The 24,411-nt window shown below is 52.6% G+C and overlaps 11 protein-coding genes across 11 annotated transcripts; 4 read left to right on the top strand and 7 right to left on the bottom strand.

The window, feature by feature from the left end:
• Window positions 1-807: 807 nt before the first annotated feature.
• On the bottom strand, window positions 808-1,119 carry COCVIDRAFT_29076 (hypothetical protein; the record flags this gene model as incomplete). The annotated part of the gene is made up of 2 exons (XM_014698336.1): window positions 808-1,041; window positions 1,105-1,119. 2 exons carry the CDS (start codon window positions 1,117-1,119, stop codon window positions 808-810), a joined length of 249 nt encoding a protein of 82 aa, XP_014553822.1.
• A 1,939-nt stretch (window positions 1,120-3,058) lies between these two features.
• COCVIDRAFT_106723 (hypothetical protein) lies at window positions 3,059-4,267 on the bottom strand (the record flags this gene model as incomplete). Its single annotated transcript, XM_014698335.1, has 1 exon — window positions 3,059-4,267. The coding sequence occupies one exon, from the start codon at window positions 4,265-4,267 to the stop codon at window positions 3,059-3,061; it is 1,209 nt and encodes a 402-aa protein (XP_014553821.1).
• A 456-nt stretch (window positions 4,268-4,723) lies between these two features.
• COCVIDRAFT_40247 (hypothetical protein) lies at window positions 4,724-5,229 on the bottom strand (the record flags this gene model as incomplete). Its single annotated transcript, XM_014698334.1, has 2 exons — window positions 4,724-4,965; window positions 5,010-5,229. The coding sequence occupies 2 exons, from the start codon at window positions 5,227-5,229 to the stop codon at window positions 4,724-4,726; spliced, it is 462 nt and encodes a 153-aa protein (XP_014553820.1).
• A 182-nt stretch (window positions 5,230-5,411) lies between these two features.
• On the bottom strand, window positions 5,412-5,570 carry COCVIDRAFT_106646 (hypothetical protein; the record flags this gene model as incomplete). The annotated part of the gene is made up of 1 exon (XM_014698333.1): window positions 5,412-5,570. The coding sequence occupies one exon, from the start codon at window positions 5,568-5,570 to the stop codon at window positions 5,412-5,414; it is 159 nt and encodes a 52-aa protein (XP_014553819.1).
• A 1,367-nt stretch (window positions 5,571-6,937) lies between these two features.
• Window positions 6,938-9,943, top strand: COCVIDRAFT_18399 (hypothetical protein; the record flags this gene model as incomplete). The annotated part of the gene is made up of 2 exons (XM_014698290.1): window positions 6,938-9,649; window positions 9,719-9,943. The coding sequence occupies 2 exons, from the start codon at window positions 6,938-6,940 to the stop codon at window positions 9,941-9,943; spliced, it is 2,937 nt and encodes a 978-aa protein (XP_014553776.1).
• A 954-nt stretch (window positions 9,944-10,897) lies between these two features.
• Window positions 10,898-11,297, bottom strand: COCVIDRAFT_106665 (hypothetical protein; the record flags this gene model as incomplete). The annotated part of the gene is made up of 2 exons (XM_014698332.1): window positions 10,898-11,022; window positions 11,129-11,297. 2 exons carry the CDS (start codon window positions 11,295-11,297, stop codon window positions 10,898-10,900), a joined length of 294 nt encoding a protein of 97 aa, XP_014553818.1.
• A 546-nt stretch (window positions 11,298-11,843) lies between these two features.
• COCVIDRAFT_29072 (hypothetical protein) lies at window positions 11,844-14,689 on the bottom strand (the record flags this gene model as incomplete). Its single annotated transcript, XM_014698331.1, has 2 exons — window positions 11,844-11,866; window positions 11,914-14,689. 2 exons carry the CDS (start codon window positions 14,687-14,689, stop codon window positions 11,844-11,846), a joined length of 2,799 nt encoding a protein of 932 aa, XP_014553817.1.
• Window positions 14,690-14,747: 58 nt separating this feature from the next.
• Window positions 14,748-15,124, bottom strand: COCVIDRAFT_40243 (hypothetical protein; the record flags this gene model as incomplete). The annotated part of the gene is made up of 2 exons (XM_014698330.1): window positions 14,748-14,789; window positions 14,906-15,124. The coding sequence occupies 2 exons, from the start codon at window positions 15,122-15,124 to the stop codon at window positions 14,748-14,750; spliced, it is 261 nt and encodes an 86-aa protein (XP_014553816.1).
• A 216-nt stretch (window positions 15,125-15,340) lies between these two features.
• On the top strand, window positions 15,341-17,103 carry COCVIDRAFT_29071 (hypothetical protein; the record flags this gene model as incomplete). Its single annotated transcript, XM_014698329.1, has 2 exons — window positions 15,341-15,730; window positions 15,790-17,103. 2 exons carry the CDS (start codon window positions 15,341-15,343, stop codon window positions 17,101-17,103), a joined length of 1,704 nt encoding a protein of 567 aa, XP_014553815.1.
• A 1,832-nt stretch (window positions 17,104-18,935) lies between these two features.
• On the top strand, window positions 18,936-20,384 carry COCVIDRAFT_18395 (hypothetical protein; the record flags this gene model as incomplete). Its single annotated transcript, XM_014698289.1, has 4 exons — window positions 18,936-19,254; window positions 19,368-19,621; window positions 19,860-20,177; window positions 20,340-20,384. 4 exons carry the CDS (start codon window positions 18,936-18,938, stop codon window positions 20,382-20,384), a joined length of 936 nt encoding a protein of 311 aa, XP_014553775.1.
• A 555-nt stretch (window positions 20,385-20,939) lies between these two features.
• Window positions 20,940-23,282, top strand: COCVIDRAFT_106733 (hypothetical protein; the record flags this gene model as incomplete). Its single annotated transcript, XM_014698328.1, has 4 exons — window positions 20,940-20,962; window positions 21,027-21,394; window positions 21,443-22,671; window positions 22,752-23,282. The coding sequence occupies 4 exons, from the start codon at window positions 20,940-20,942 to the stop codon at window positions 23,280-23,282; spliced, it is 2,151 nt and encodes a 716-aa protein (XP_014553814.1).
• Between the last annotated feature and the right edge of the window lie 1,129 nt (window positions 23,283-24,411).

Below are 24,411 nucleotides of genomic sequence, written 5' to 3'. Positions count from 1 at the left end.
AAAAAAAGAGAAACAATATGTCCTAACAATTTTGCTTAGCCTACTCTTCCACCGTCAACACATTGACGCCCTGGTTGATCAACTGGGCCAAGAACAACAACCTCAAGTTGGTCACTGTTGGTAAGTTTTTGGCTTCTTCTAAAACTTTCTAGCGGGCGCGAGACTAACATGTTTGCAGCCCAGTGCTTGGGAGACAGTTCGGGTGCGTACAAGAGCGGTACCCCCAACGGTGCCGGGAGCTGCTAGACGAGCAGCAGCGCGACCGAGATTTTGTATATAGGATAACAGATGTTGTCGACTTTGGAGGAAGCTGTTTACCGCCCTTCGTTTCTCTATACATATATTGAACTATTTCACGGCCTGAATTCATCTGTTTTGCTGCGTGCGTCTGATGACTTGGATTCGACATTGATACGCGTTCAACTGTGAGAAAACTAGTAGCTGTTAAGAGTTCTTGAGGTGAGGCATTCATTGCTACTTGACGAGAAAAAGCAGCGAGCGAGCAGCGCACAAAATCGAAGAACCGTTTCGCCAAACTGCCCTAAATATATGGCACATGCCAGATCTTCCTTGATGGATATTGCTAAATTTTCGTCTTGCCGTGATTATTTCTTTTCGGTATGTTGTATTGCAGCCCGACGAATTTCCTTCATCTTTATGACAAACCACTTTCTCGATCGGTAGCATCTTTCACACGGGTCTTGGTAACCCTCATCCATACCGTCTGCTTGCATAACCATCCCTTCACAAACATGACCCTTGCCCATTCCCCTCCTTCAGACGTCACCATATGCCCTCCATCTTCCTCTAGTATCTCACCGTCTTCTCCCTGCGACCATATGTGCTTCCATATCCGGGATCAACACCAACATACTCCCGCTTCTCGCTTTGACTGATGATGTACCAGGCATGAATGACACCGGGGATCCATCCGAGCAGGTCCAGGGCGAGGTTAATCAGGACGTCTGCACCGCAGCCGCGTACGATGAGGACGGGTAGGAAGGGCAGCCAAATGGCAAGGAAGTAGAGGAGGATATTTCTCTTTGCGCAACGTCAGTGGTGATGCTAGAGAGAATGAGTGATGAACAGGAGGAGGGTACGAACGGTGCTTGATGGCATTGTGTGGTAAATGTTGTTGTAACTGTGGATACAGTAGAAGAGGTGTATATCTAGTTCTGTCTGACTTGGAAGCAAAAGGTCGTTAATATATGTTGGCAGATAAACCAGACGCACAGTCTATCCACACCCGCGACATATTTATACTTGTCCCCAACCACACAATTCGGTGCGGACGCAATGACGAAAACCAAGAACCGGACTAGTCGCCTTGACGAGGGGGGCGGGCATGGCATGGCATCTCTCTTCCGGATCTTCAAAACTTGCCTTGCATACTGCCATTGACGACGCTACAAGGTGCATGGTAGCTCTGCGTCAACTATCAGCCCATGGTACCATGACGGCTCCAAGCTTCTTGGGAACAAGCAAAAGACGCGACTGGTCAGTTCCCTGGTCTCCGTTAGCGGGCCCCGACGTTGGAGGATCGCCCAGAACGTGTGTTTTAGCGCCACAGAGTGACGCAGAGCCAATAACTCTTGTGGCGCAGGTTGTTACCATTTGGTTTGTACTGCTGAAGTAGCGTCGTATCTGGGTGTTGAGGCTGCATGTTATTGCCGGATTGGCAAGGGCATTTCTGCACGCAACACGTCAAGCTAGAAAAAGCATGTCCGCATCAGTTTGAGGTATACTACAGGAGACTATGAAACAGAAATGATTTTCTATGCTCTGTTTCTAGTGCAAAAAGTGAGCAAGTGGAGTTGGGGTGTTTCCCCGAGCTGTCCACTCTCGACACCTCATGCATTTGATCCGAAGGTGGAGGCGTTCTCGAACGTGTTAGTCCGGGTCTGGAGCAAGGACATAGATACATACATAAGCACTTGGCATCAACTAGTGTAGACTACGGTCATGCTCGGAAAAAAATCACCTGCACTCGAGAGAATGACGTCAACCAAGAATGGGTGCTGCAACAGACTTTACAAGATATTGATCAATTTGATTCCTCTGAGAAAATGTCCTGCTTCTCTAGAAGTAAAGAAAACTATCCTGCTATATAACGAAACACCCCAAGGCCATGGAAAGGGGGATCTAATCGCTTGGGCAAAGCTAGATAGAAACTGACGACTCTTTGACAGGAAACACTTCCGTAGTGCCGACGCTAGTATTTCTTAAGGCTCAATTGCCGCGTCATATCGTCGCTTGTCAATCAGTGAAGATCGGACGCACCAGCCACTTGCATTTCTCATGCACATTGTATGCTAGTCTTGAAGTACGAGTGGATACATCCACAGCTCCCATTCTTGAGGTTGACGCTATGGAGAGTAACCAGAGAAGCACTGAGCCAGGCGCTTGTTGCGAAGTCTCTTCTAGAATCGAATGCAGGGTCACTGAGGCTAATCAAAAGAACTCGGCTTGGGGTGAAGGACTTGTGCTAAAGTCCGGGGTAAAGCGTGGGGGTAGGATAGGGCACTCGTCAATGGCGGCGTCTGAATACAGCGTTACGGTTTCGTATACGTTGTCGAGGAGAGGGCGCAGAAGGGAGCGTCGAGAAACTACAAAACTGTTAGAGGCATGATCAAGGTTGAAGGCGGCGAAGAAATGGCGAAATATACATTTAGATTCAGTGGTAATATAACAATGTTATCGGGGTATCTGTAATCGGAAACTACAAGACGGGTGTGGACGTGTTTGAGAAGGGTAGTGTTTGGCTTCGAAGTGGATCTATTCTTTTCGGCAGCCGCGCCTTGAGAACAAGGTGTGAATGGCGGGGACTATCCTAAGGTCGGAGAGGAGGTTTTAGGAGAAGGGGTTTACTAATCTAATGGGCTGAGCGGGATGGGGGGTGAGGAAAGAAAATGGTAGAAATTTGGATGGGAGAAGGGAAGGGGAAGGCTATGTAGTAATAACATAAGACATTCGGCATCATCGTGTCGCATTATCATGAGAAGGGCAGAGAGGTGTACGGAAAAAATGAAAACAAGTAAAAAAAACAAAAGCAGGGACCCTATTGGGGTAGCGCTTTTACCATCCATTTACGAAAGGCTTTGGCCTTACTCCCTGAAGCCTTGCTGGCTTGTGTATCCAAGTGGCTTGCGGCAGTGAAGGCTTCGACGACGCTCATGGCGTTTGCTTCTTCGTCTTCGTTGAAGGTGATGAGGTCGAGGAATTGGCGGAGGACAATGGAGCCGAGCTTGGCGTGTGCTTGTTCGACGTAGTCGCTGTTTACGGTTTCGGCAGAGGTGCGGGCAATGACGCTCCATCCATCGGGCTTGAGTGATGCTTGGCGGGCGAGCAGTCGCTCGCTCGAGGCTAGCAGGATAAAGGCTCTTATGATTGCGTCCTTGTTTGTGATATGATCTGGGGAGACGTCGAGGACTTCTAGGAAATCATCGAGCGAGGCGGTGCCGATGAAGGTGTGGCGGTGCTTGTATTCCAGATCGCGCTCCTGCTGGATGGCTGTTGCGGTGCCCGTCTTCTTTGGCAGGCGTTTTGGTGTGGCTGGGTGGAGGGAACGAGTGTTTGTTGGGCTCGAGAGGCGGGAGGTTTCGCCGGGGGCATTGGCAGCTTTGATGGGGAGGCCGAGCGATATTCTGCGCTGGTGTGTATTTGCGGAGCGCTGGGGCTTGGATGTGTTTGCCTGCAGTTGTAGGAGACCCTCGTTTGTCTTTGCACGGAGGGGTAGGGAGCGCGAGGCTTTTTGGGCACTGGCAAGGCGCGACTCGATGGTGGGGGTGGAGGGGGTGCGGAGGTGCGAAGGGCGGCGCTTGTGCACGTGGACAGGCTCGTCGCAGTCGTCCTTGAGCGAAGGCGACTTTTGCAGTTGGTCGTAGGCAAAGTAGTCGGGGTGGTGGTTGTCTTCCTTTATTCGATCCAGCGAATAGAGGACAGGCTCTTCGAACAGGGTAGCGTCGGTGGCCAGGCCGAGAGCGTCGGCGGGGTCAATGGCCCTGGTGCGGGGGCTGGCGCGGGGGCTGGCAAACTTGAGGCCGTTGACATCCGAAGGCATGACCCAGTGCTGGACGCCCTGCTGGGCCTTGATGTCATGCTTGAGCTTGCCCTCGAGGGCGCTCTCCGTGTCGCTAGCCATGGAAAAGCGGCGGGGGGTGCGCGAGGGCGAGGTGGGCTGGTTCTGGGTGTCGTAGCCGGCGTTGCGGAGGGCGTTGAGGATGGAGCTGTCCCCGCGGTCGAGGTAGAGCAGGCCGGTTCTCCACATGGCTGCGGGAGGGAGAAGCTTGTCCGTGGGAGAGGAGTCAATGGCGGAGGGCGGAAGGGCAATTGGCAATTGACAATCGGAGCTGGGCCTTTGCGTCAGTCGTCGTTGTCGTCTGAGGGTTCCTGCTGTGTGCGATGGCCGTACCCAACAGTCACCCTCTACAGTCTTGTCGGACGCGGACAGGTGGGCGCGATGTGCCGCAGGCCGAGCTTTAGTACTTGGTCACGTCGTGCGTGTGCTCGAGTCGGCCGGCGCTAGTGCCCGCTTTTCACCGCCATTTTCCGCATCGTGTGGGCGTCGGGTGGAAAAGTCTGTCGCAGCAGCGGTGCGTCTTGTCTGCACTGGGCTTAAGCCGTGTCTCAAAGCCGTCGACGAGCCCATGCGCCCTGCTCTTTTATTAGGCCTCTTTGTTTTTCGGCCTTGCCCACCCAACGCTGCTCGTCGCCTGTAGCCCAATCATGCCTCCGCTTGCACGCTGCCGCTGCCAGCTGATTTGTCCACGACTGCACACAATGCCACTCCCTGTACCTGCATGCGGATCAGTAGGCCTGGCGCACCGCACGGCAACCATGGCATCCCGACTCGTCCCGGCGTCGGACGAATCTGGCTCGCATCGTTGTTGGGGGGGAGGGGGGAGGCGGCTGGCGTGATGGTGAAGCAATGACGTGGTGGAGAGGGTGGGCCCACCCTGCGCAGGGCTGAAGAAGAGAAGAGAATGCCGTGAGCTTGGGGCCATTGTCACCCACGCCCTCACCACCAAAACCACCATCTCCATGCCCCTCCATGCCCATCCCCTCCATCCCCGACCCTCCAGTCGGACCATCTTCGGCACCCGTTTGCCATGGGCGAAAATCAGCGGGGCAGGTGACCGTGCAATCTGCTGCTGCTGCCATGTCCACGCGTTGCAGAGAGCACGCAGACGCCTCCATGCGGCACCGTCGGCTGCCACAATCGCCCACCATATCGACTGCGTGCTGCTCACCCACCTCTCGACCCCGCAGTGACACGATGCTGTTGGCATGGTCGAATCGCACACTGACGCGTGCCAGGCGTGTTTCGCTCCCCCGGCTGTGATTCGCTGCCCACACCACCTGGCTGGCCCCCCACCCAAAATATCGTCTTTGCTGATATGCACGTGATGCTCCTAGCGTCGACTCAATCTCGTTGCTGTCCACGAGGGCGTGGGAGTGTGCATGTCAATCTCTACTGTAAACACTGGTGTGGTGCTGGCAACAGACAGACAGACAGACGGCGCTAACCACTTGAAGCCAAGCTCAAGGGCAGTCCTGCCACCCTCCACCATCACCACCTTGACTTGCAAGACTGCAAGGCTGCCCTCGGGCCTCAGGCTCTCTTTGCTGACTGAGCAAAGCGGCAACCGACCTTGAAACTGTCAAATCATGGCACAGCTGTAGCTCGCTCACTGCACACTTACCCTGACGTCGGCATACCCCTGCCATATATGACCCAGATGACATTCCTGTTCAGGTTTTATGCTGTCCTAATCAGGGACAGATTCAGGGAGCGTCGGTAGCCATTGCCGGTAGACGTCCGGGTAGTCTAGAGTAGGCATCGTTTTAGACCATTACCGGGTAGATGGACCTTTCACACCCTGCCCTATTCTTAGTTAGCGTACACACTCACCATGCTTGCGAGAAATCCTCGAGGGCAGAAAGCCTCTCTGCTGAAGAAATGAATTAAAAGCAAATCTCTCACAACTCCGAGATATATATGTAGGTATATATATATATACGTGTCCCAGGACGACCCAGAACAGGTCATTGTTGGGTAAAGAGCCACGAAGATGAGGAAGTAATACGGGTCCTGACGCTCGAGGTACCTATTGACAACAGCCTGGTCCTATCCCCAAACCACATAAGCTTCATGCCGGATGCCACCAAACAAAAACACCAAATACCCATGTTGCAAGAGTACATGCCCTTGGCCCAGGCTGACATAAGGATGCACACCCGACGTGTTCCGCCTCCTTTGGCCGAAGCTGCTTTCACCGCTCGGCCCTGCTGGCCCGCCAACTGAGCTTCTACCACGCGTGACGTGTTGTCTGCCAGCCACCTGTATTCTTTCCAGCCGACCCGACGACATTTAAAAGGTCGGGGCCGGCAGGCAGAAGAAAAAAAACCTGTTCAGACAAGAGACAATCTGGTTTGCAATCGCATCCCACAGGCCAACAGACTATAGGAGAGTGTGTCCTGTGTAGCGTCGTCGCCATGCGGCGCCAGCGGCCCGCCAGCGCTAGCCGTTCCGGGTGCTTGGCGTAAACAAACCCAAAAACAACCGAGCAGTCAGCTCTGGGAGAAAGCAATGGTGCTAGCCCTCAGCGAGGACACCTTGCAGCTCCTCTTCCCTCTCACCACACTCAGTCCCTCTCTGCTCCTCGAGAGAGCGAGACCCCCGAGTGTGTGTCTGCGCAGAGGGAGGGAGACTTCAAGAATAATCCAATAAACACTATTGTTACCCCACCCACTCACACCGCTCCAACTCCCTCCCATCGCTCCGAGTCAGCTCCGCTCATGAAATTTCCCACTGCTTTGTTTCTTCCCACCGCCCAGCTCCTTTGCAACTGATTGTACCTGTTGCAGCACACGACATTCCCAACGAACCATTGCCCTGATCCCCCGTACCCACCCGCCCTAGAGGGCGTACATAGTCATGGACGACGGCCCTCCACCTCCCCCACCTCCACATGGTGCCAATCCAAAGACAACTGGAGGCAGCCATGCTCCTCCCGAACCCCCTCCTACCGGCGGTCTCCCTCCGGGCAACTATGACATCTTCATCATCCCTCCACATTCCTCAGGGGGTGGCTTCATATACCTGCCCAGCCTGGGTGTGCAACAGAACAGCTTCATAGCTGGTGTACTCAGCACCATAGCCAGTATAGTCCTTTGGAAAGCTGCCGAGCCACACGTCAAACAATACTTCCTCATCGTCAGGCATGGAGTCACAACTGGCGGCAATGGTGTCATTCTGCTAGCCGTCCTCATGCTCCTTGCAGGCTGGGCTTTCGGCCAGACACAGGCCGGACGCCGATTCAATGGCGGAGGCGGCGCGGCATATGGCAATGGGCCACGCGGCGGACCCGGTGCTGGCTCAGGTGCTGGTGCTGGTAACAATGGAAGCAGCTCTAGCTACCAGCGAGCACCCCCACCACCGCCTCAAAACGGTGGCTTCCCAGGCAGTCCCCCACCTCATGGCGGATGGGGCGGATACCGTCAATACGGCTCTGCATCGTCACCCCCTCCACAAGACGACGGGCCTTCCTCGGACGAAGAGGCTGAGCGGGCTGAAGAAGAGCGGAAGCGCGCCGAAGAAAAGCAGAAGCGTGCCGAAGAGAAGGAGAAGAAGGCGAAACAGGAAGAGGAGCGCAAGCAAGCTGAAGAAGCCAAGAGAAAACAAGAAGAAGAAGCCAAGAGAAAACAAGAAGAGGAAGCCGAACGTAAACGTGTCGAGGAAATCGAGCGTGAGCGCGCCGAGAAAGCAAAAATAGCAAAGGCACAAGAAGAGGAGCGTAAGCGTGCTGAGGAGTTCAAGCGCCAAGCTGAAGAGGCTAGAAGACAAGCAGAGGAGGCCAGAAGACAAGCCGAAGAGATCAAGCGACAAGCAGAAGAGGCCAAAAGGCAAGCCGAGGAGGCCAGATTGAAGGAGGTAGCCAGACTCAAAGAGGAAGCTAGGCTGAAGGAAGAGGCTCGCCTCAAGGAGGAGGCTCGGCTAAAGGAAGAAGCTCGACTTAAGGAGGAAGCTCGACTCAAGGAAGAAGCTCGACTCAAAGAAGAAGCCAAACTCAGGGAGGAGGCTAGACTCAAAGAGGAGGCCAGACTCAAGGAGGAGGCCAGGATCAAGGAGCAGGCTAGGTTGAAAGAAGAAGCCAGGTTGAAGGAGGAGGCCAGGCTCAAGGAAGAAGCCAGACTGAAGCGCGAGGCCGAGGAGAAGAAGAAAGCAGAGGAAGAGAGAAGGAGGCGCGAGGCCGAACAGCAGAGGCTTGCCGAAGAGGAGAGGAAGAGGCAAGAGGAAGCCGAACGACAGCGCATAGCAGAGGAAGAACGCAAAGCTGAGGAAGAGCGCCGCCGGGCTGAAGAAGCTAGACTAGCTGCTGAGGCAGCCAAGAAGAAGAAGGAGGAAGAAGACCGTCGGCGAGCGTGGGAGGAGCTTAAGCGCGCTGAAGAAGCAAGGCAGAAGAAGGAGGCAGAGCAAAAGGCCAAGGAAGAAGCAGCTAAACTTGCGCGTGCCAAAGCTGAAAAGGAGAAGTGGGAGCAGATGCGCAAACGTGAGCGAGAGCAGCGTGAACGTGAAGCACGAGAACGCCTGGCCAAGGAGAAAGCTCGCAAGCAACAAGAGGCCTTGGAGAAGGAGAAAGCAGAGCGCGAGGCACGCGAAGCAGAAGCACGAGCTCAAATCGAAAAGGAGATTCGCGAAAAGCTCGAAGCCGAACAGAGAGCCAAGGCCGAAGAAGAGGCTGCGAAGAAGGCCGCTGCTGACAAGGCTGCTGCCGAAGCTGCCGAAGCAAAAGCGAAGCTTGAAGCAGAACTCGCTGCTGCCAAAGCGAAGGCAGATGCTGAGCGAGCAGAGCGTCTCAAAGCAGCACGTGAACGAGCTCAAAGGGACCGAGAGGCTCGTCTCAAGGCCGAAGCAGAGAAGGTCAAGGCTGAAGCAGAAAGGATCAAAGCCGAGAAGATCAAGGCTGAGAAGCTACAAGCTGAGCAGCTTAAAGCTGAGGCAGAGAGGATCAAAGCCGAAGCAGAGAGAATCAAAGCTGAAGAGGCTGCTGCCGCTGAGGCTGCTGCTGCTGCCGCCGCTGCCGCCGCTGCCGCCGCGGCCCCAGAGATCACATCAACCCGCAGATCTACTACTTATGGTGGCGTTGGCGGCGGCGAACGACTTGACCCCTATGCAGGCGTGAGGATGCCAGCTCCTGCTTCTGTCGCCTCCAGTCAATCGTCTCCTATCAAGGCCACCGTCACATCTAAGAAATCTTACGAGAAACCCAGTGCAAAGTCCTACCTCAGCAGCGAAGACGGAAAGTCCTTTGTCCCGCCTCGGTCTACTGCTACTCGCTCACACGTCTCTTCCCAATACTCCGAGTCTTCCTACGCACCTTCAGAGTCGACTGCACGCACAACACCACCAGCTTCAAAAAGCGGACCATACGCGACAGCCGACCCTAACAAGATTGTCATCAAGGCTGTCTATCTCTTCAATGACTTGTTTCCAAAGCCCGTTGCTCAACTCGTAGCCAATGTAGGAAAGGTAACCGACGGGCTCATTCTGAAGATTCAATCCGAGGGTTTGTTCATCGATGATGATGTGCGAGGCATTCCACAACGTGAGTGGGATGTCAAGGCTTGGACGCTGAAAATGGTAGAGGTAAGTCGGCTTTTTGTTCTGTAGTATTACAGCTTGAGATGGCGATGCTAACATGTATTTGTGTGTCAGACTGGCAAGCAACCCGCCAAGAACCTGCATATTCTCCGAGCCTCTGTCCGCGATGCCGACGGCAAAAAATACGTCTTCCTCATTGACGACAGTGAGAGCTGGAAACTGGCGCTTGGTCTGCAGCGTCTCCGCAAGGGCAGCCAAGTGCGTAGTCTGCAGAGTGCTCAGATGGCCCCCAATGAGATGGCCCGTGTACTCAATGCTGTGCCACTAATGGCCTTTTAATGAAGGAAAAGCTATGAGTATGTGTGTATATGTGTGGATGCCAGTCAGGGGTCTGTTGTTGACATGTATTATGGGAAGATGGTCAAACACAGGTAAGAAAGACACTTACTTGGTTTGGGAAAGAGAGATGATTACTATGATGATGAGGACGAAGAAGAAGAAGAAGAAAGAGATGAACAAGAACAAGAAGCATCGAACAGACAAGAAAAAGTTTAGGATTTTGTTTCGTTGTGCCCTCGGATATTCTGGGAGAATGCACTTTTGGTACCAGACTGGGTTCTTTCCTTCTTTCTCCCTTTCTTTCTTTTTTTTTGTTATAAATCTTGTCTTTTTTATATATACCTCCCCGCAGCATCTTTAGCATGATGAGCATCAGCGGCGGCGTTTTTTCTTTTCTTGTATGTTTTGTACTAGCAAGTTATCGATCGACATATTGATTATGTTATCGGGACATGTCTGACTGCTCACTTGTGTTGCTGCTATTTGCGTGAGGAAGACATATCTCTTATACAAGCATGTTTGTGTGTTATGTGGTGAGTGTGTAGCCAAGGTGGTGAGTGAGAGCAAATGCGTGTTGGGAGATTGAATATGTAAGAATGGTTCATCAGGTCTACGTCGCTTTGCATCAATGAAGGAGTCTTGAGCATTCGTACATCAACTGCATTTAGGTATTGTCATTTTTGCTATCATCCGTCAAGAAAGCCAGGATGGTATCATATCACTGCAGTCTGACTACTATGCCCAAGCCTCTCTACCAGCTCGTATCATTCTCTCGGGTATATCCGCCTAGTCTCTCGAGTGCACCATGAACCTTGTTCAACTTGTTCGCCATAACCTGTGTGCATGTGTCTTTGCAGCTGCGCCTCAGTGTCTAAGCCATCATTAGCATCGCAATTACCACAAGGTAGCACACCTATTCAAACTTACTTTAGCCCAGCACAAAGAAGCCCAAGTCTAGATCTTTGGTGTATCAATCGAAAGCTTAATAGCCTTGAAGGCGACGACAGCCGAGCAGCCATCGTTCAAGATGGGCTGGAGCACAGGACCAGACTTGCAGTCGGGCGCAGAGTAGACGTTCACTATCGATTTTTCACTTATGTTAACCACTGCTATTTCCTTCTGTATATCTTCGAAACTGCAAACCCAGAGCTGGGGGAAAAAAGAACAATCGAGAGAGTGACTTACAGGCGTTGTAACGAATCGAGTCGTCGTGGTGGACAACGCGGAGAGACTTGATGCCCGGAGCAAACTCGTAGCACGTGTCTGCGTCGACTGACATGAAGGTGACGGGGCCATTGCAGTTGTCTTCACCGAATACGTGCATGCGGACCTGCTTGGGGCCAGCAGTAGTCATCGGGACGGCAACTGCAGCGCTGAGTGCGGCGGCGAGACTGATGAGTGTCTTGGGGAACATTTTGTGTTGTTTCTTGGGATATATTGAGGTGCGTGTGTGTATGGGTATTTGTATGTATCAGAAGAAGAGACTGGAGTCGGCGGCAGATAAAACTTTTATAGTCTGTGGGTGAGAGGTACAAACAATTCGAGGTGAAGCTACAGAGGCAGGCACGCTATAATGTTGAGGAGTGGGTCCACGCTCTACAAACGGCAGCTGAGACACTGCAAAGATGAAAGTGAGAGATTGTGCAAAGGTGAGAGGAAAAATTTGATAGTTTTGACATTAATCACTGTAGAGCAATCACCTCTTACCCATGTTTTTGGGATCAAACGGGTTCTTCAACAACATCACTTCCTAAACTACCAATTGTCACAAACAGTGTGTAGAGTGATATAATAGAAGGTATGTGAGGGGGTTTCACAAAATATCATCATAGGTATATATGAGTGTAATATTGAGCGAATTATACATTTCAATTCACTAGGATTAACTTTAGGTAAAAGCTCACTCGGAGACTGGTTTTGCACCTGAAATCGGTTAGCCTCACAATCAACCGGTGAAGTGATTTTCTTACCCAGCATCCATCCAATGCCGGAGGCGAGCGCCCCTGTCGCGGCATTGGTCACCATATCCCTCCTCCGAACACGCTCTTGAGCATCGATGCTACCAGTCTCACTTCCGTCCAGACTAGCTCGACCCGAGCCAACCTTTGGATTCGATGCAGCCTCTGCACTTCCACGCAGGGGGAAGGCGGTCTTGGAAAATGCAGCTGCAGCGCCACGTGCAACATCAAATAGACCCATCGGTGCCTCTTCGACTGCACCCCTGCCGACTTCACGACGAGGCTGTACAGTGGTTGCTTCCATGTCAAATGTACCAGGCAGTTTTCGGTCGGCTGCATCATTGAAGCGCTCTTCAGCTTCATTCTCTTGAGCGAGAAGATGCATTGTTTCAGCTTCACACTGCTGCCATACACAAAGAACCTCTTCAAGATGTTTAGGTGGTGCTAATAGTAGCGCTTGTGAAAGTAACTCCATACGTTGCTCCAGTCTCCTTAGGTCCGGTCTCGCTGTTTTAGTGGCCTGCGACCAACTGCTGGACAAAGATGAGGAGTTGTAACGTCCAGCATGTAGGGCAGCCCGCCAGGCAACATCCTCAGCTTCGTCTTCGTGGTTCTCGGCATCTTCTGACGTGGTTGGGAAATAGTGAGCCGGCGTTGGGGGAGTGCCTGCGGGAGTAGTCGGCGTCAGCCGGGTAATCACATATGAATATGCAGTCTCGAAATCATCTTCCTCAAGAGCAGCCTCGATCGCCATTCCAATCACTCGTCTTTCGGCAGCCGCTTTCTTCCCTTCGATCTCTGCGGGGTCAAGCGCAGTGTCCCACTCTTCTTCGTCCATGAGAGTGGACGGCATTGCGATGACCAGGTTCTGTCCAATCGACACTAGGTCGTCCAGCTTCGTGTAACTACCACTATTTTGCGACAATAGCTTTCGAACCAAAGACAGAGGATTCGAGCCAACTCTAATATTGACTGGTTGAAAAGGTACACCATGCTGGAGTATGAGTGAGTAAAAGGACATGGCGTGGGTTGCTGAAAGCAGAGCCTGGAAACGCCGAAACCGCGAAGAAGAGGGGAAATGAAGAGAAAAGGCATTTAGGATGTCAGCGGCGCGTTTGACACCGCCCCTATTGCGATTCCCGTTGCTTGCATTGTCGTAGTGATGCATGGCTGAGGCGAGCACCACTTTCTCTACATCAGAGGAAAGTAGCGGTTGCTGGCCAAAGGATGGCTTAAGATAGATTTCTATGGCAAGAGGGAAGTGGTTGCTCTCGAGGAGCGCTTTCAATATTTCTGTCTCCATGGTCTTGCTATCTAGCATACCGAAGATGCCTTGGGCCTTGCGATCTTCATCGTGGCGGTCAGTACCCCAATTCCACAGCCATACCAGCTTCGATCGGATGATGCGCCACTGTTCGCTGTCGCTCTTGGAGTTGCTGTTGAGTGTATGAAGTATTTTCTGCAACATGGACATTTGCTCAGAGTAGTCATCCCGCAGAGACATATTTGCAACGTCTCGGATAGAGACCGGATGATGTAATGTAAAGAGGGTATATGAAGTGAATATAATCAGTTCCAGGACACGAAACGCATCAGGGCCTGGCTGAGTAAGGTCGTTGTCGGGATGCAGAAGGCGCTCCTCCTTCAGCAGGGCAGTGGTTGAATCATGGAGCAGCGGGTTCTTGAGATCGTAAGAAGGCAATTTGTCCACGCTTGTATTGAGGTCTGGGGGCGGATCGTAGTTGAGTAGGGTACATATCCGATCCAACAGCGTGTGCGCAGTTTGCAGAGCGTTGATGTCGCTCTGGTGAATCAGGTAGAGACATGCTAGAGCTGTACGTGCGTACTTGATCTCGAGCTGGCGTTGCTGGGCATCGTCGACATAGTCGCGCCCTTGTTCATAACCCCCCAAATCCATGTCCTCGGGGCCGTCCCATTCAGTAATGGCTGTTGTGACCAGGGTCAAGTGATCTTTTGAGGTATGCAGTAGCCATTGGAACAAACAGTCCCAGTCATCGGGTACGTGTGGCCGCTCATCGTCAATTGATCCGCGCCGATCCTGGTTCACGGAGATGCGCCGACTACGGTCGTGGGCTCCACATAGCCAAGGGGCAACAACCCCCTTGAGATCACGCGCGACATTGTGTATGTTATCTGTACTGGCATTGCATGCATTCGAAAGCTGCAAGTCAACGGCACGGCGCCCCTTGAGTGCGGCAAAGTCGTCGAGGGTGGGTGGAGGCAAGTGTGGATAGTACTCGTAGCTGAGGCGCAGGAGGGGCAGAGCAGTAGAGATGAACCAGGTACGCAAGTGCTCCGAGTGGTCGAGGAAGGGCACGACGAGGCGCGGGACGAGATCTAGCAGGCCTGTCTGGGCATCGATACGGTGGGAGCGGTGGATGAGGAAGTGGGTGAAGAGGTCCATGTCGCGGTCGGCCGCATACAAGGGATGGGCTACAGGTGGCAGCACCAGCGATTGCCTCTTCTTACGGGCGCGCGCATCCGAGAGCTGCTCAACAGGCGCGACATCGAGGGCGTCTGCCGGGTTGTCGCCAGGCTCGCGGGCGCCCGTGGCCAGGCCGGCAAGGAGGTGGTAGTATGAGGCCGGGTCATGCTGCTCTGGCAGGTATGCGAGGAGGATGCTCAGGCTCAACTCCAGTGGCAGGTCGCCGTCGCGCAGAGCCGTCAAGGCCTGGAGCGCAGGTGTATTTGCGTGAGCGGCATAGTGCACGGCCAGGAGGATGCAGTGCGGGCCTGAGAGTTTCGACAGCTTGTGCAGCGCGGCCATGTCGAGGTTGAGGCAGTGGCTTTCTGACTTTCTGATGCACCGCCGTTCGTTCGCTACGTCAACCGCCCAGCCCCGCCTCCCGCGCTAAGGCCCCTGGGCACTGCCGCGCCTAGACAGCCGTTCCCACCGCGCCCTTCACACACCACTCACTCACACACGCTTCAAGGCCGGCTCTTCTTTTCCCGTTTCAATCAATCAATCTTCATCTGCACTCACCTCCATCGCACCCCGTGAAACCAGACGATTCACAGCATACAAAAAAGAAAACGCCCCTCGACCGCACATCGTCGACGCGGGTCGTCTGCCACTTCTGGACTTGCTTCTATACCTCCTCTGCTTGCCAAGACACACATCAAACATGCCGCGTTTCCACCACCGAAACAAAAGTGTAGCAGCCCATTGCACAACCCAGCCCGTGCAACGGCTTATGAACATTTTGGCACCTGTTGCCGAACCTGATATACCGTGAAATCGCTGCCTGGCTTCGTCTCCTTGGCTTTTGCATCTCCTTCGACTCTCTCTTCTCTGTCCGTCTCCAAACACCCACGACGTCGACTCAGGCACTCCTTCACCCACGCTCTTTACCCCGTCCAACCCATCGCTCCTGATTCTACTTCCATTCCGGGGCATCTCCTGCTCCATTCCTTCATCATGTACATCGACACTGCGGCTGCCAACAGTCGCTCAATGCGACCCCAAATCATAATATCCCCATCTCCATACAATGAACGCTCCACGCCGCTTCTGGAAAGCTTCATAGGCCAGACTTCAGAAGCACCACCCACATATCTTGAAGCCACTACCCCTGGTCTCTACACGAGTCGCCAGAGCAGGGGAGAGGGCGCCAGGCTGCTCTCCTTCGATGGCCAAGAAGCCAGAGATGCAACTTTCAAAGAAGACCAGTATGACGGCCCAAGTCTGAGGCAGCGCTGCATAAGGAATACGTGGGTCAAGCTGCTTGCTGCAGTGCTTTGCTTCATGTTTCTTGTCGCCATGCTGGCTTTGATGGCGGCAGCTGTGTCGGTTCGAAGGGACAAGCCAGTACGTGACATTTGCTGATCAAATAACAATATGCTTGAATAACGCTAACCTTCACAAAGGGCGTAGTATCTGCTCCCCAAACTTCAGCCGAGGCTGCAAAAGCCGACTCCTCTGATCGGCCAGATCTCATTGCCATCCCATGGCCAGAACCATCGTCAACAGCCCAGCCCCCGGCATCGGGAGACTCTGCTCAAGTCTTCCCAATCCGGTGGCCTTCAAAATGTGGCAAGGAGTACAGGGTCAAGACTGAATGGTACGATTTTGGCAAACCTACTGAGCTAAACATTCAAGAGGCGATACACCAGTTGGACGGCTCTTACAAACGCGTGGCCGGCTGGATACACATTGCCCAAGCACCTGCAGAGCAAGCCCCTGGTACCGTTCAAGTGAAAATGTCGTATGCAATCTCGTCAACAGTCGATATCAACAGTGTTCCCTACACACAGACTCCATCAGGACTGACAATCGGCGATCCTTCTTTTCCCGACGGCTTCGACGGTGTTCGGCCTGGTAAAGCTTGCCTTGGCATATCGGTGGTCATTTACGTAGCCCCAGGAGTCTCGATGAAGACGCTCAAAGTCTCATCCAACCACATGGGCATGCAAGTTCACAATGGCGCCAACTTTACCGTCACAGACTCAACATCGATCTCTCTCACTACCGGTACACTAGATGCTGGAGCGTTCTATTCGCGCCAAACTCACTTGCAAACCATTTCTGGCTCCATCAGCGGCATGTACGCCCTCTTCGATCTTCTTTCTGTCAAGACAAAGAGCGGCTCTGTCAACATCAACGTTGAGCCCCAAGAAGCTGCCAATGGGTCATCCAGCCCTGCAGTTTTCATGGTCGATACTCTTTCCGGTAGCATACGCACAGATTTCAAACGAAAGCATATCCCCGAACGAGACTATAAGACCTTTATCAACACAACCGTCGGTTCGGTCGACGGTACCTTCATCCACGGCTCGCGAACAGAAATCAACTCAATCGCAGGTCTCGTAACAGCCGATATCGTGCCATTCAAATCGGGTGATTACCAATCGGAGATATACACACAGACACACTCGGGTCAAACGTCACTGACACTACGCACTCCATACAAGGCGAAAAAGACACCGATGACTGGTCTTGTCAGCACGCATTTGAGCACTTCTGGAGCCCTCGACATCACCTATCCGGAAGAGTGGACTGGTCATGTTGACGGAACTTCTCTAAACGGAGCACTGCACCTGCAAGGCAAGGGGCTAGAACTGCTCAACGAAAACGACACACCCGGCAAAAATCACGTCGAAGCGAAGAAGGGTGATGGCGCTAGTACGTTGAGTTTCGACACTACTAGCGGAGAATGCCAAATCAAAATCGGAAAACTGTGAGAGACGGTGACGGTTTATGTATGGAACGAAAGGATGAAGTGTGTATCAAATCCGGAATGGAGCCGGCAAGTTCTTTTTTAGTACGGCAAGTCCTGGATGATGGACTGGAGGCTTGGTCCCCAGTATCCACTACATAACCTGGACAAAAGGCCGCTTAGTATGTATACCCTGTGAAACTAGTGTATTTTGTCCATAGATGCGACGTAAAACAATATCTGATAATGACCTCCTCTTTCTATCCTCGGTCCGACCAAGACATTGCATATGCAGACTCCCTGGATAGTAACAAGGCTGTGCTCGTCTTACCCACTCCACACCCCCATGCTATTCTGCTCGGCCGAATTCAGACATATTCCAGATGACAAATGCCAAAACAGCCATATCCGTCAAAGAGAAGATCTAGTTGTTCCATGCCTGTTTTTGAAAAAACGGACAGGGAGAAGAACACAAAAAAACACATAGGTCAGACACTTGATGAATCCGATGCATAACATCCAGCAAAAAGAAAAAACAAGATCTGAATCTCTTTCCCCATACGCACCACTATCTACACACATGTACAGTATCAAGTTGCCACACCCCTTCCCCCCTTCTTCCCTGTTTCTCCCTTTTTTGATTTTTTCCTTGTTACCCCACTTCAAAATACCAAGGCATGAAGTAGGGCTGAATTTTTTTTTAGAAAAAAAACTAAAGCTTGTCGGAAGGGAGGAACGTGCGTACGGACGTACAGTACGTGCACTAATTGTGTTTTTGGAGGTTTCTATACTGATAAGATTGTTTCTTTTTTTATGTTTTTACTTGGCGATGCTATAGGGAAGGGGTGAGGGGTGGAGGGGCTGTATCTATCTTTTTTTTGGCTCTCTCTGCGGAGTCTTGGGTAGAGTAATAGTTGTTTGTGCTATGTGGATAGGGGGTAGGCCTGTTCGGCGTATGTTTTGTACATGGTTTTGTATGCCTGTTTTTAGGGGGTTGGAGGGGTTGTGTAGGTAGCTTGAGAGTGATAGTGTGTAGGTGTGGTGGGAAGTCTGGTTCGGGTCTGAACATGTTTTGTTCACTGTGTTTTGCAAGTGATTTTGTATGCCGCTTCTTAGGGTGTACCGGCAGAAAGGGGGACGAGGGGGTATGCTGGGTATGCTGGGTAAGCACTATGTGTCTACTAGGTCTAAGGGGGTGGATCGCGAAAGGAAGATCTTCATCGGTATGGGTGTCTGTACTGTTTTGGGGCATCGGGGATACGTTGATCGTGTATTCGGTCCTCCAGAGTTTTCTGTTGAGCGCAGGGCTTGCCTGTGTAGATCAAAGACTGTGTATGTACGTTTATAGAAATTACGACATGATCTACATCAACGCGTCAACGACACATCTGACTGAAGCTAGAAATCGATATGATCAAATCGATACAATTCTTCCTAGAGTTTCAAGTCAGAATAGGGTTGATCGAATGTCCTTCGCGGAGGGGTTTCGAGTCCTCAGGGCCGTGTCCAGCCTGGTCGAGAGTGGGGCAAAGCAAAACGGCGGAGAATAATGCAACAGCAAACAATAGCCAGACACTTTGCGAGACTATGCTTTGACTGGAAACAAGGTCGCACTGGTCACACTGTTTTGGCAAAACCTCACATGTGGTCAGGCCGTACAAGTGTTGGGTAAAGGTGTACAAGGCAGCGCATAGCGTTTAGGAAGTCAAGGTCCAAAATTAGGAGCTTTACGCAGGTAGCTTGGGACAAGGCATGGGCATGCCTTGCTGGTCCAAGGCAGCATTAATACTGATAGCGTGCAGCACCTTGTAGCGCATCCTCCGACTTGGCTTGTGCTGCACGAAATCTACTTAGTTCATGCCCTCTGGTATATCTTTCGGCACAATAGTTAATTTAGACATCTTGGAGGCTCAAAACCCTGTTACAAGCCCAGGCTCGGCACCTTTAGGCAAGTCCGATAGCCAGGTTTATGAGCACTTGGGTACATGGCGCGATACACTGGCGGCGATGGGGCGTGGCGAAGCTACTGCTCCATTTGTGTACTGGCAAGCCCCAGATGATACCAGAGGGGGATATACATGCAGGCTTTCACGCCACGCTGCACCCCATACTGGTAATTCCAATTACACACATAGTCGATCGGCCGCTGTCACTTGTCAACATGACTCGATAGCAGGTGTGAGAGCCTGTCATGGCCCGCACCGCAGCAAGGCCACCAGGAAGACACATTGACTAAGTACACATTACATGTGTGCACATTGAAGTAGCTGTGCAGCACTACATCCACAGTTCAGCCCACGCTCTTGCACAACAAACAGCTCTCCTGGAGCTGGTGGACCGAGATTAAGAGGCCACTAAAGATGGTACGGTTCGGCGAGGATGCGGTCCGTCTGAGGGGGCATAAACAGAAGGCGTCGAGTTGCAGAGGAGGGATACTCGGCCACCGCGACCGCACAACGGGCCCGCCGGGCAATTGCTCTCGGCGAGTCAATACGAGAACAGGTGAGGATGGCGGTAATGGTGCGGTACATATTGTGGTCAGAGTGGGTCGCAGGTGCCCCTGGGCGTGTGTCAGGAGTGTTTCGCCCTCGTCGCGACACGGTAAAAGGCGTGGGGCTGGATGGATTCGGTCGCTGACCTCATCCGCCTCCCTCACCAAAAACTACGCGCCACAGGCGACTCAACTAACCTCATCCCCAATCAGCGGCCCATCCTCGTCGTCGGGATGGCCCTCCGCCCAATTCAGCACAGTCTTCCTGATGCGATGAAACGGCCTGCCAGCCCACCCCAATCGTGTTGATACATGGGCAGGTTGCACATTTCCCAGGCATATTCTTCCTTCACCCCATCCATCCTTCTTCACTGGCTCTACACCATCTCTGGCCAGCGCTGAAACCTGGCTTCGGATCACGGATAGAGAGCCATGGCTTGCCTGTCCAGCTCAGCTCGACTGCTGTCTGCACCAACCTGGCCCCTGTTGGTGTTAGAGTTGATAGCGGAGGGCGAGGGCTGCTACCATCGCTCCATCCATGTCGACAGACACTTGTGCCAATGGCGACTTGGGGCGCCTGCTGCCCTCCGCCGAGGAGACCTCTCCGAGTAAGCCGGGAGGATTGATGGAGACACTGACTGGTGCGACCGTTCCGAGTGCGTCTAATCGCCGTTTGGAATCCCAGCAGCCTTGCGCACCGTCCACCGCCCACTACATCCATCCCCGCTAGACTCTCTTTTGGGTGAACGCTTCTGCTCTGACCGTTCCAGATCACCTGCAGCCAAGGCGCGTCGCGACACTTCTCTCAAACTTGAATCGAAGCGGTTCCGTTGCGTCAATTGCAGACATCATCGCTCTTTATTGTTCCTCTCGGATGTTGCGAACCCGTACGCATCATATAGCCTAACAGCCCCTCCAGCCGTCTTTCCTTCTATTTGGCCCTTCACTCTTTAGGACCCGACCCAACTATCTTTGTAAACATTTCTTTCTTTTGGAGCCGGCTCCATTCGCGCTGGTTGCGTTGTTGGGAACATTTGTTCTCGTACACTCTTTTGAAGAAAACCCCACACTTACCACATTATCCAATCTTATTCGGTTCCGCGTCTGCTCATCATATTGGCCCTCGACTATATCGCCTTAGACCTTCATTTGACTAGTCATCCCTACTTTCGCTACCAATGTAAGTGGCCCGCGTCCTCCGCTCGCCCCCCCCCCCCGGATTCCTTGACAGACACCAATCTTGAACCTTTTGTCGACGCCACACTCCTCATCAAAGCCACAACCTCCTTGACTATCTGCTTACTGCCTGCCCCAAGCAGAATATTCACAGACTTTACCAAGACTGTTGTATATAGCAGGTTGGCTAGAAGATGAACTACCACACCGTCCAGCAGTAAGCCCTATCCAACACTACTCAACCAGCGATGCTCCTCTAAGCAAAACAACCTGTTATATAGATACAGGCCATCGCCTAATAGACAACACACGATGGGCCACCCCTCTCCCACGCCCGGAACACAGATGATGTATCCTTACGGGGGTCTTGCCCCACAAGGACAGCAACAGCAACACCCACAGAATCTACTGCAAATGTCCAGACCATCGCCACCGCAATCGTCGTGGGCGATACCGCAGCCTCACCCTTCGTACTATGGCGCGCCAAGAGGTCCTGTCGTGGGAAGACAGGACTCGGGACACTCACTGGCGCGAACAGATGTGAATGTGACCCAACCAGCTGCCACAAGCAGCGACTTCTACAGCAACAGCATGGCGCCCCCTACATCGCTAGCACCTACTGATTTCTTTCCGGGTGTCATCGACACAAGTAAGGCCCATGATCGAGCAGTTCCAGTCGCCGTACTAACAACTGCAGGTCCATGGGGTCAGAAGGTGTGCGAAGAGTTGGAATCATTTCCCTCCCTGGATCCAGATGTCACCGACTTCAGCAACGGCATCATGGGACACGACGAGAATACACCCATCATCGACCTGCGCCAGTACAATGGCATGCCACAGCAGGAGCATGACAGCATGGCCAATTTGAACCCGAACACCACCCGACGCCTATCAGAGTCTTCCTTCTCAATGTCAAGCACAGGTGGCGTGCTTCCAGAGCCAGTAGCTTACGAAGATTTGGGCACTTCGGAGCCAGTGTCATACCCCTCCGAGTATGACACATGGAGCCGCCCGGAACCAAGCCAGAGCCATCTCCTATCCCCGCTTGCGTCACCATGTCGTCCTCAGTACGACGGTGTAGTGAGAAGTGGGAGTCGCTCCCGCGCCTCGCCAGCACCGCACAATAACGTACGGTCGTCGCCATATACACTAGACAGTGGCCGTTTCAAAAGATGGTCTACCGGACACGCGCCAACGTCAACCCCCGCCAATGCCCGAACAGTCTCCCAAGTACCGAATCACTTTACGCCATACGGCCCAAGGCTGAACCCCCACCATTCCATGCCAGCCTACCCTTCGGGCGCATATAACAACTACGGAATGGCTGCCCAGAACGTCCTGTATTCGCAGACAAACCCTCAGCATACCAACACCCCACCATACTTTGCAGCACAAGATCAATCACCCTACCATCTTGAAGTGCCTCGCCCACTGCCTTCTCAGGGTCTCTTCCGTCTGCTCCAGAGTAATGCGGACCGCCACGGTGGTTGTTCATCCCACTTTGCTGACCTTTCGGATCCCCCGGACCTATATTCATCGCTACATGAAGAAGCCTCTAACCCGCCTGAGTCTGACATGAACCCATCGGACCCAGACCTTATCCCGCACGAGCAAGATCTTCGGTTCGTGGGTGACTTGTACACTCCACGATGGGTACGCGGACATGGGAACAAGCGTGAAGGTTGGTGCGGGCTCTGCAAACCAGGGCGATGGCTTGTTCTGAAGAACAGTGCATTCTGGTATGACAAGTCGTTTACGCATGGTGTTAGCGCAGCTACCGGCGCAGCATTCCAGGGTCCACAAGAGACTCGCAGGACAGAAGGTAACCTGGATGTCTGGGAAGGACTTTGCGGAAGCTGCGGAGAATGGATAGCACTGGTAAGCAACAAGAAAAAGGGAACGACATGGTTCCGCCACGCATACAAGGTAAGTCTTCTCCGAATTGGAATCGCTCGGCCAAACTGGTCACCTTGACAAATACTCAACTGTACTGACCTGAAACGCAGTGCCATACACACCCGAAAGTCAAGGACGGTCCAAAAAGGCGTCGGGAAACGCAAGCCGGGCGAGTTCGTGCGGCGTCATCTGCCTCGTCAACGTCGTCTCCATACCCGTTCAAGCATGACACATTGCAAGCAGACCCGACTTCTCATCGACATTCTACTCCCACTCCGATCCCAGGGAGCGCATCACTACAATCATATGGCAGACCTTTGCCAACGTCTACGCCAACATCAACCCCTCGACCGAGCAGTTCGTGTCATCCAGGCAGTGCTGCGTACCCCACTCCTTCTTCAGCAACACCAACGATGCAATCACTCCGAACACCCACGATAGCATCAGCCAACCTGAGTCACATGGATCAAACCACTAGGCAAGAGTCTGTTGTTGGCATGTTCACCACGCCATTACAAAGTCTACCAAACTTCGCCAACCATCAGTACACGCCAGACTTGGCACACCAAGTAAGTGAACCAGAGCTCGTTGGTATACGGACGACCACAGTCGCATTGAACTCGATAGCGAGTATGATATGAGATTGCCATGGTGGCACTGAAAGGTGACGGTGCGCCATCTTTCATGGTTTGCGTTTGTTGTTTTCAATGTTGGTTGAGCAAATCCGTTTCCCCTCGCACCCCTCCCAAGACCCCCCACAACTCCCAACGGCGAAGGCGTTCTTTGTAATCCCCGAGCATCAAGCGCATGGTTTTCAAGCAAATTCGGTTTTATTCATTTTCTCTGAAGCGTTCTTGTTTGTACAGCGTTACTTTAGGTTTTGGTTACGCCGAGTTGGCGCCAGCGAGCGGTAGTCACGAGGTCATGACTTCCCCCCAGCATCTAGTTAGATTAGTTTTTGGCTTTGTCGTTATCTCGAGAATCCTTGCCACTCTTCATAGCACTTAAGTAAATTCCCCTTCGCAGTTCACGTTATAGACTTGCTTTCAGCGAATCAATCAGTCCCAAGGATTATACAAATGCCCCAGTCTCTCTCTGTGTGTGTGTCTTTCTTTCTTTCTTTCTTTCTTTCTTTTTGTTTTGTTTACAGGGTCCGTTCGAACAGCAGAAGTGGTCAAGGTGTAGTAACTACGCCTGGTTCGGCAACGAATGCGAATCGTAGCCTCCCAATCTATTTTACCCACCCCCCACTTCCAGCCCTACGACTTCAGCCACCGGAAAGAAGCAGTCCCAGTACCCCAGTGGCAAGATGGCCTCGGCATGCCAAACACCCTCGCTGGCGTCACACAGCCTCATGTTTCGGGTAGCAGGATCTGACACCACACACACGGAAAAACTCACTGAAACGCAGGGTGCACGAGCGACGAAATGTACCAGTCATCTAGATACGTACCCAAAAAGCGGAGTTAGGGGTAGCATGCTGACGTGGGGCTGGGCTGGTAGATAGGATTGCGTACGTCGAAAAATGTATCTTGCCAATGGACATGGTTTATTTTTGTGGATTTATTTTTTTCGAGTCAACCGTTGGTTGGTGGGGTTTTTAAGGGCTGAGCATTTTGATACACCCTTGTGCACACAGATACACACGGACATTTAGATCTGACTTGATCTTGATGTGATCTTGATTGTGGTATGAGACGCCTTGATTATTCGTCCTGCCGGTAAAGTGGTCTGATATCCTCGGCGAGTATCAAACCTCAGAGCCTCCGC

The sequence above is a fragment of the Bipolaris victoriae genome, assembly GCF_000527765.1.
Source record: "Bipolaris victoriae FI3 unplaced genomic scaffold scaffold_80, whole genome shotgun sequence".
In the NCBI taxonomy this organism is placed as follows: domain Eukaryota; kingdom Fungi; phylum Ascomycota; class Dothideomycetes; order Pleosporales; family Pleosporaceae; genus Bipolaris; species Bipolaris victoriae.
Note: the sequence above shows the minus strand (reverse complement) of the source record. Positions and strands in the feature narration are given on the sequence as shown.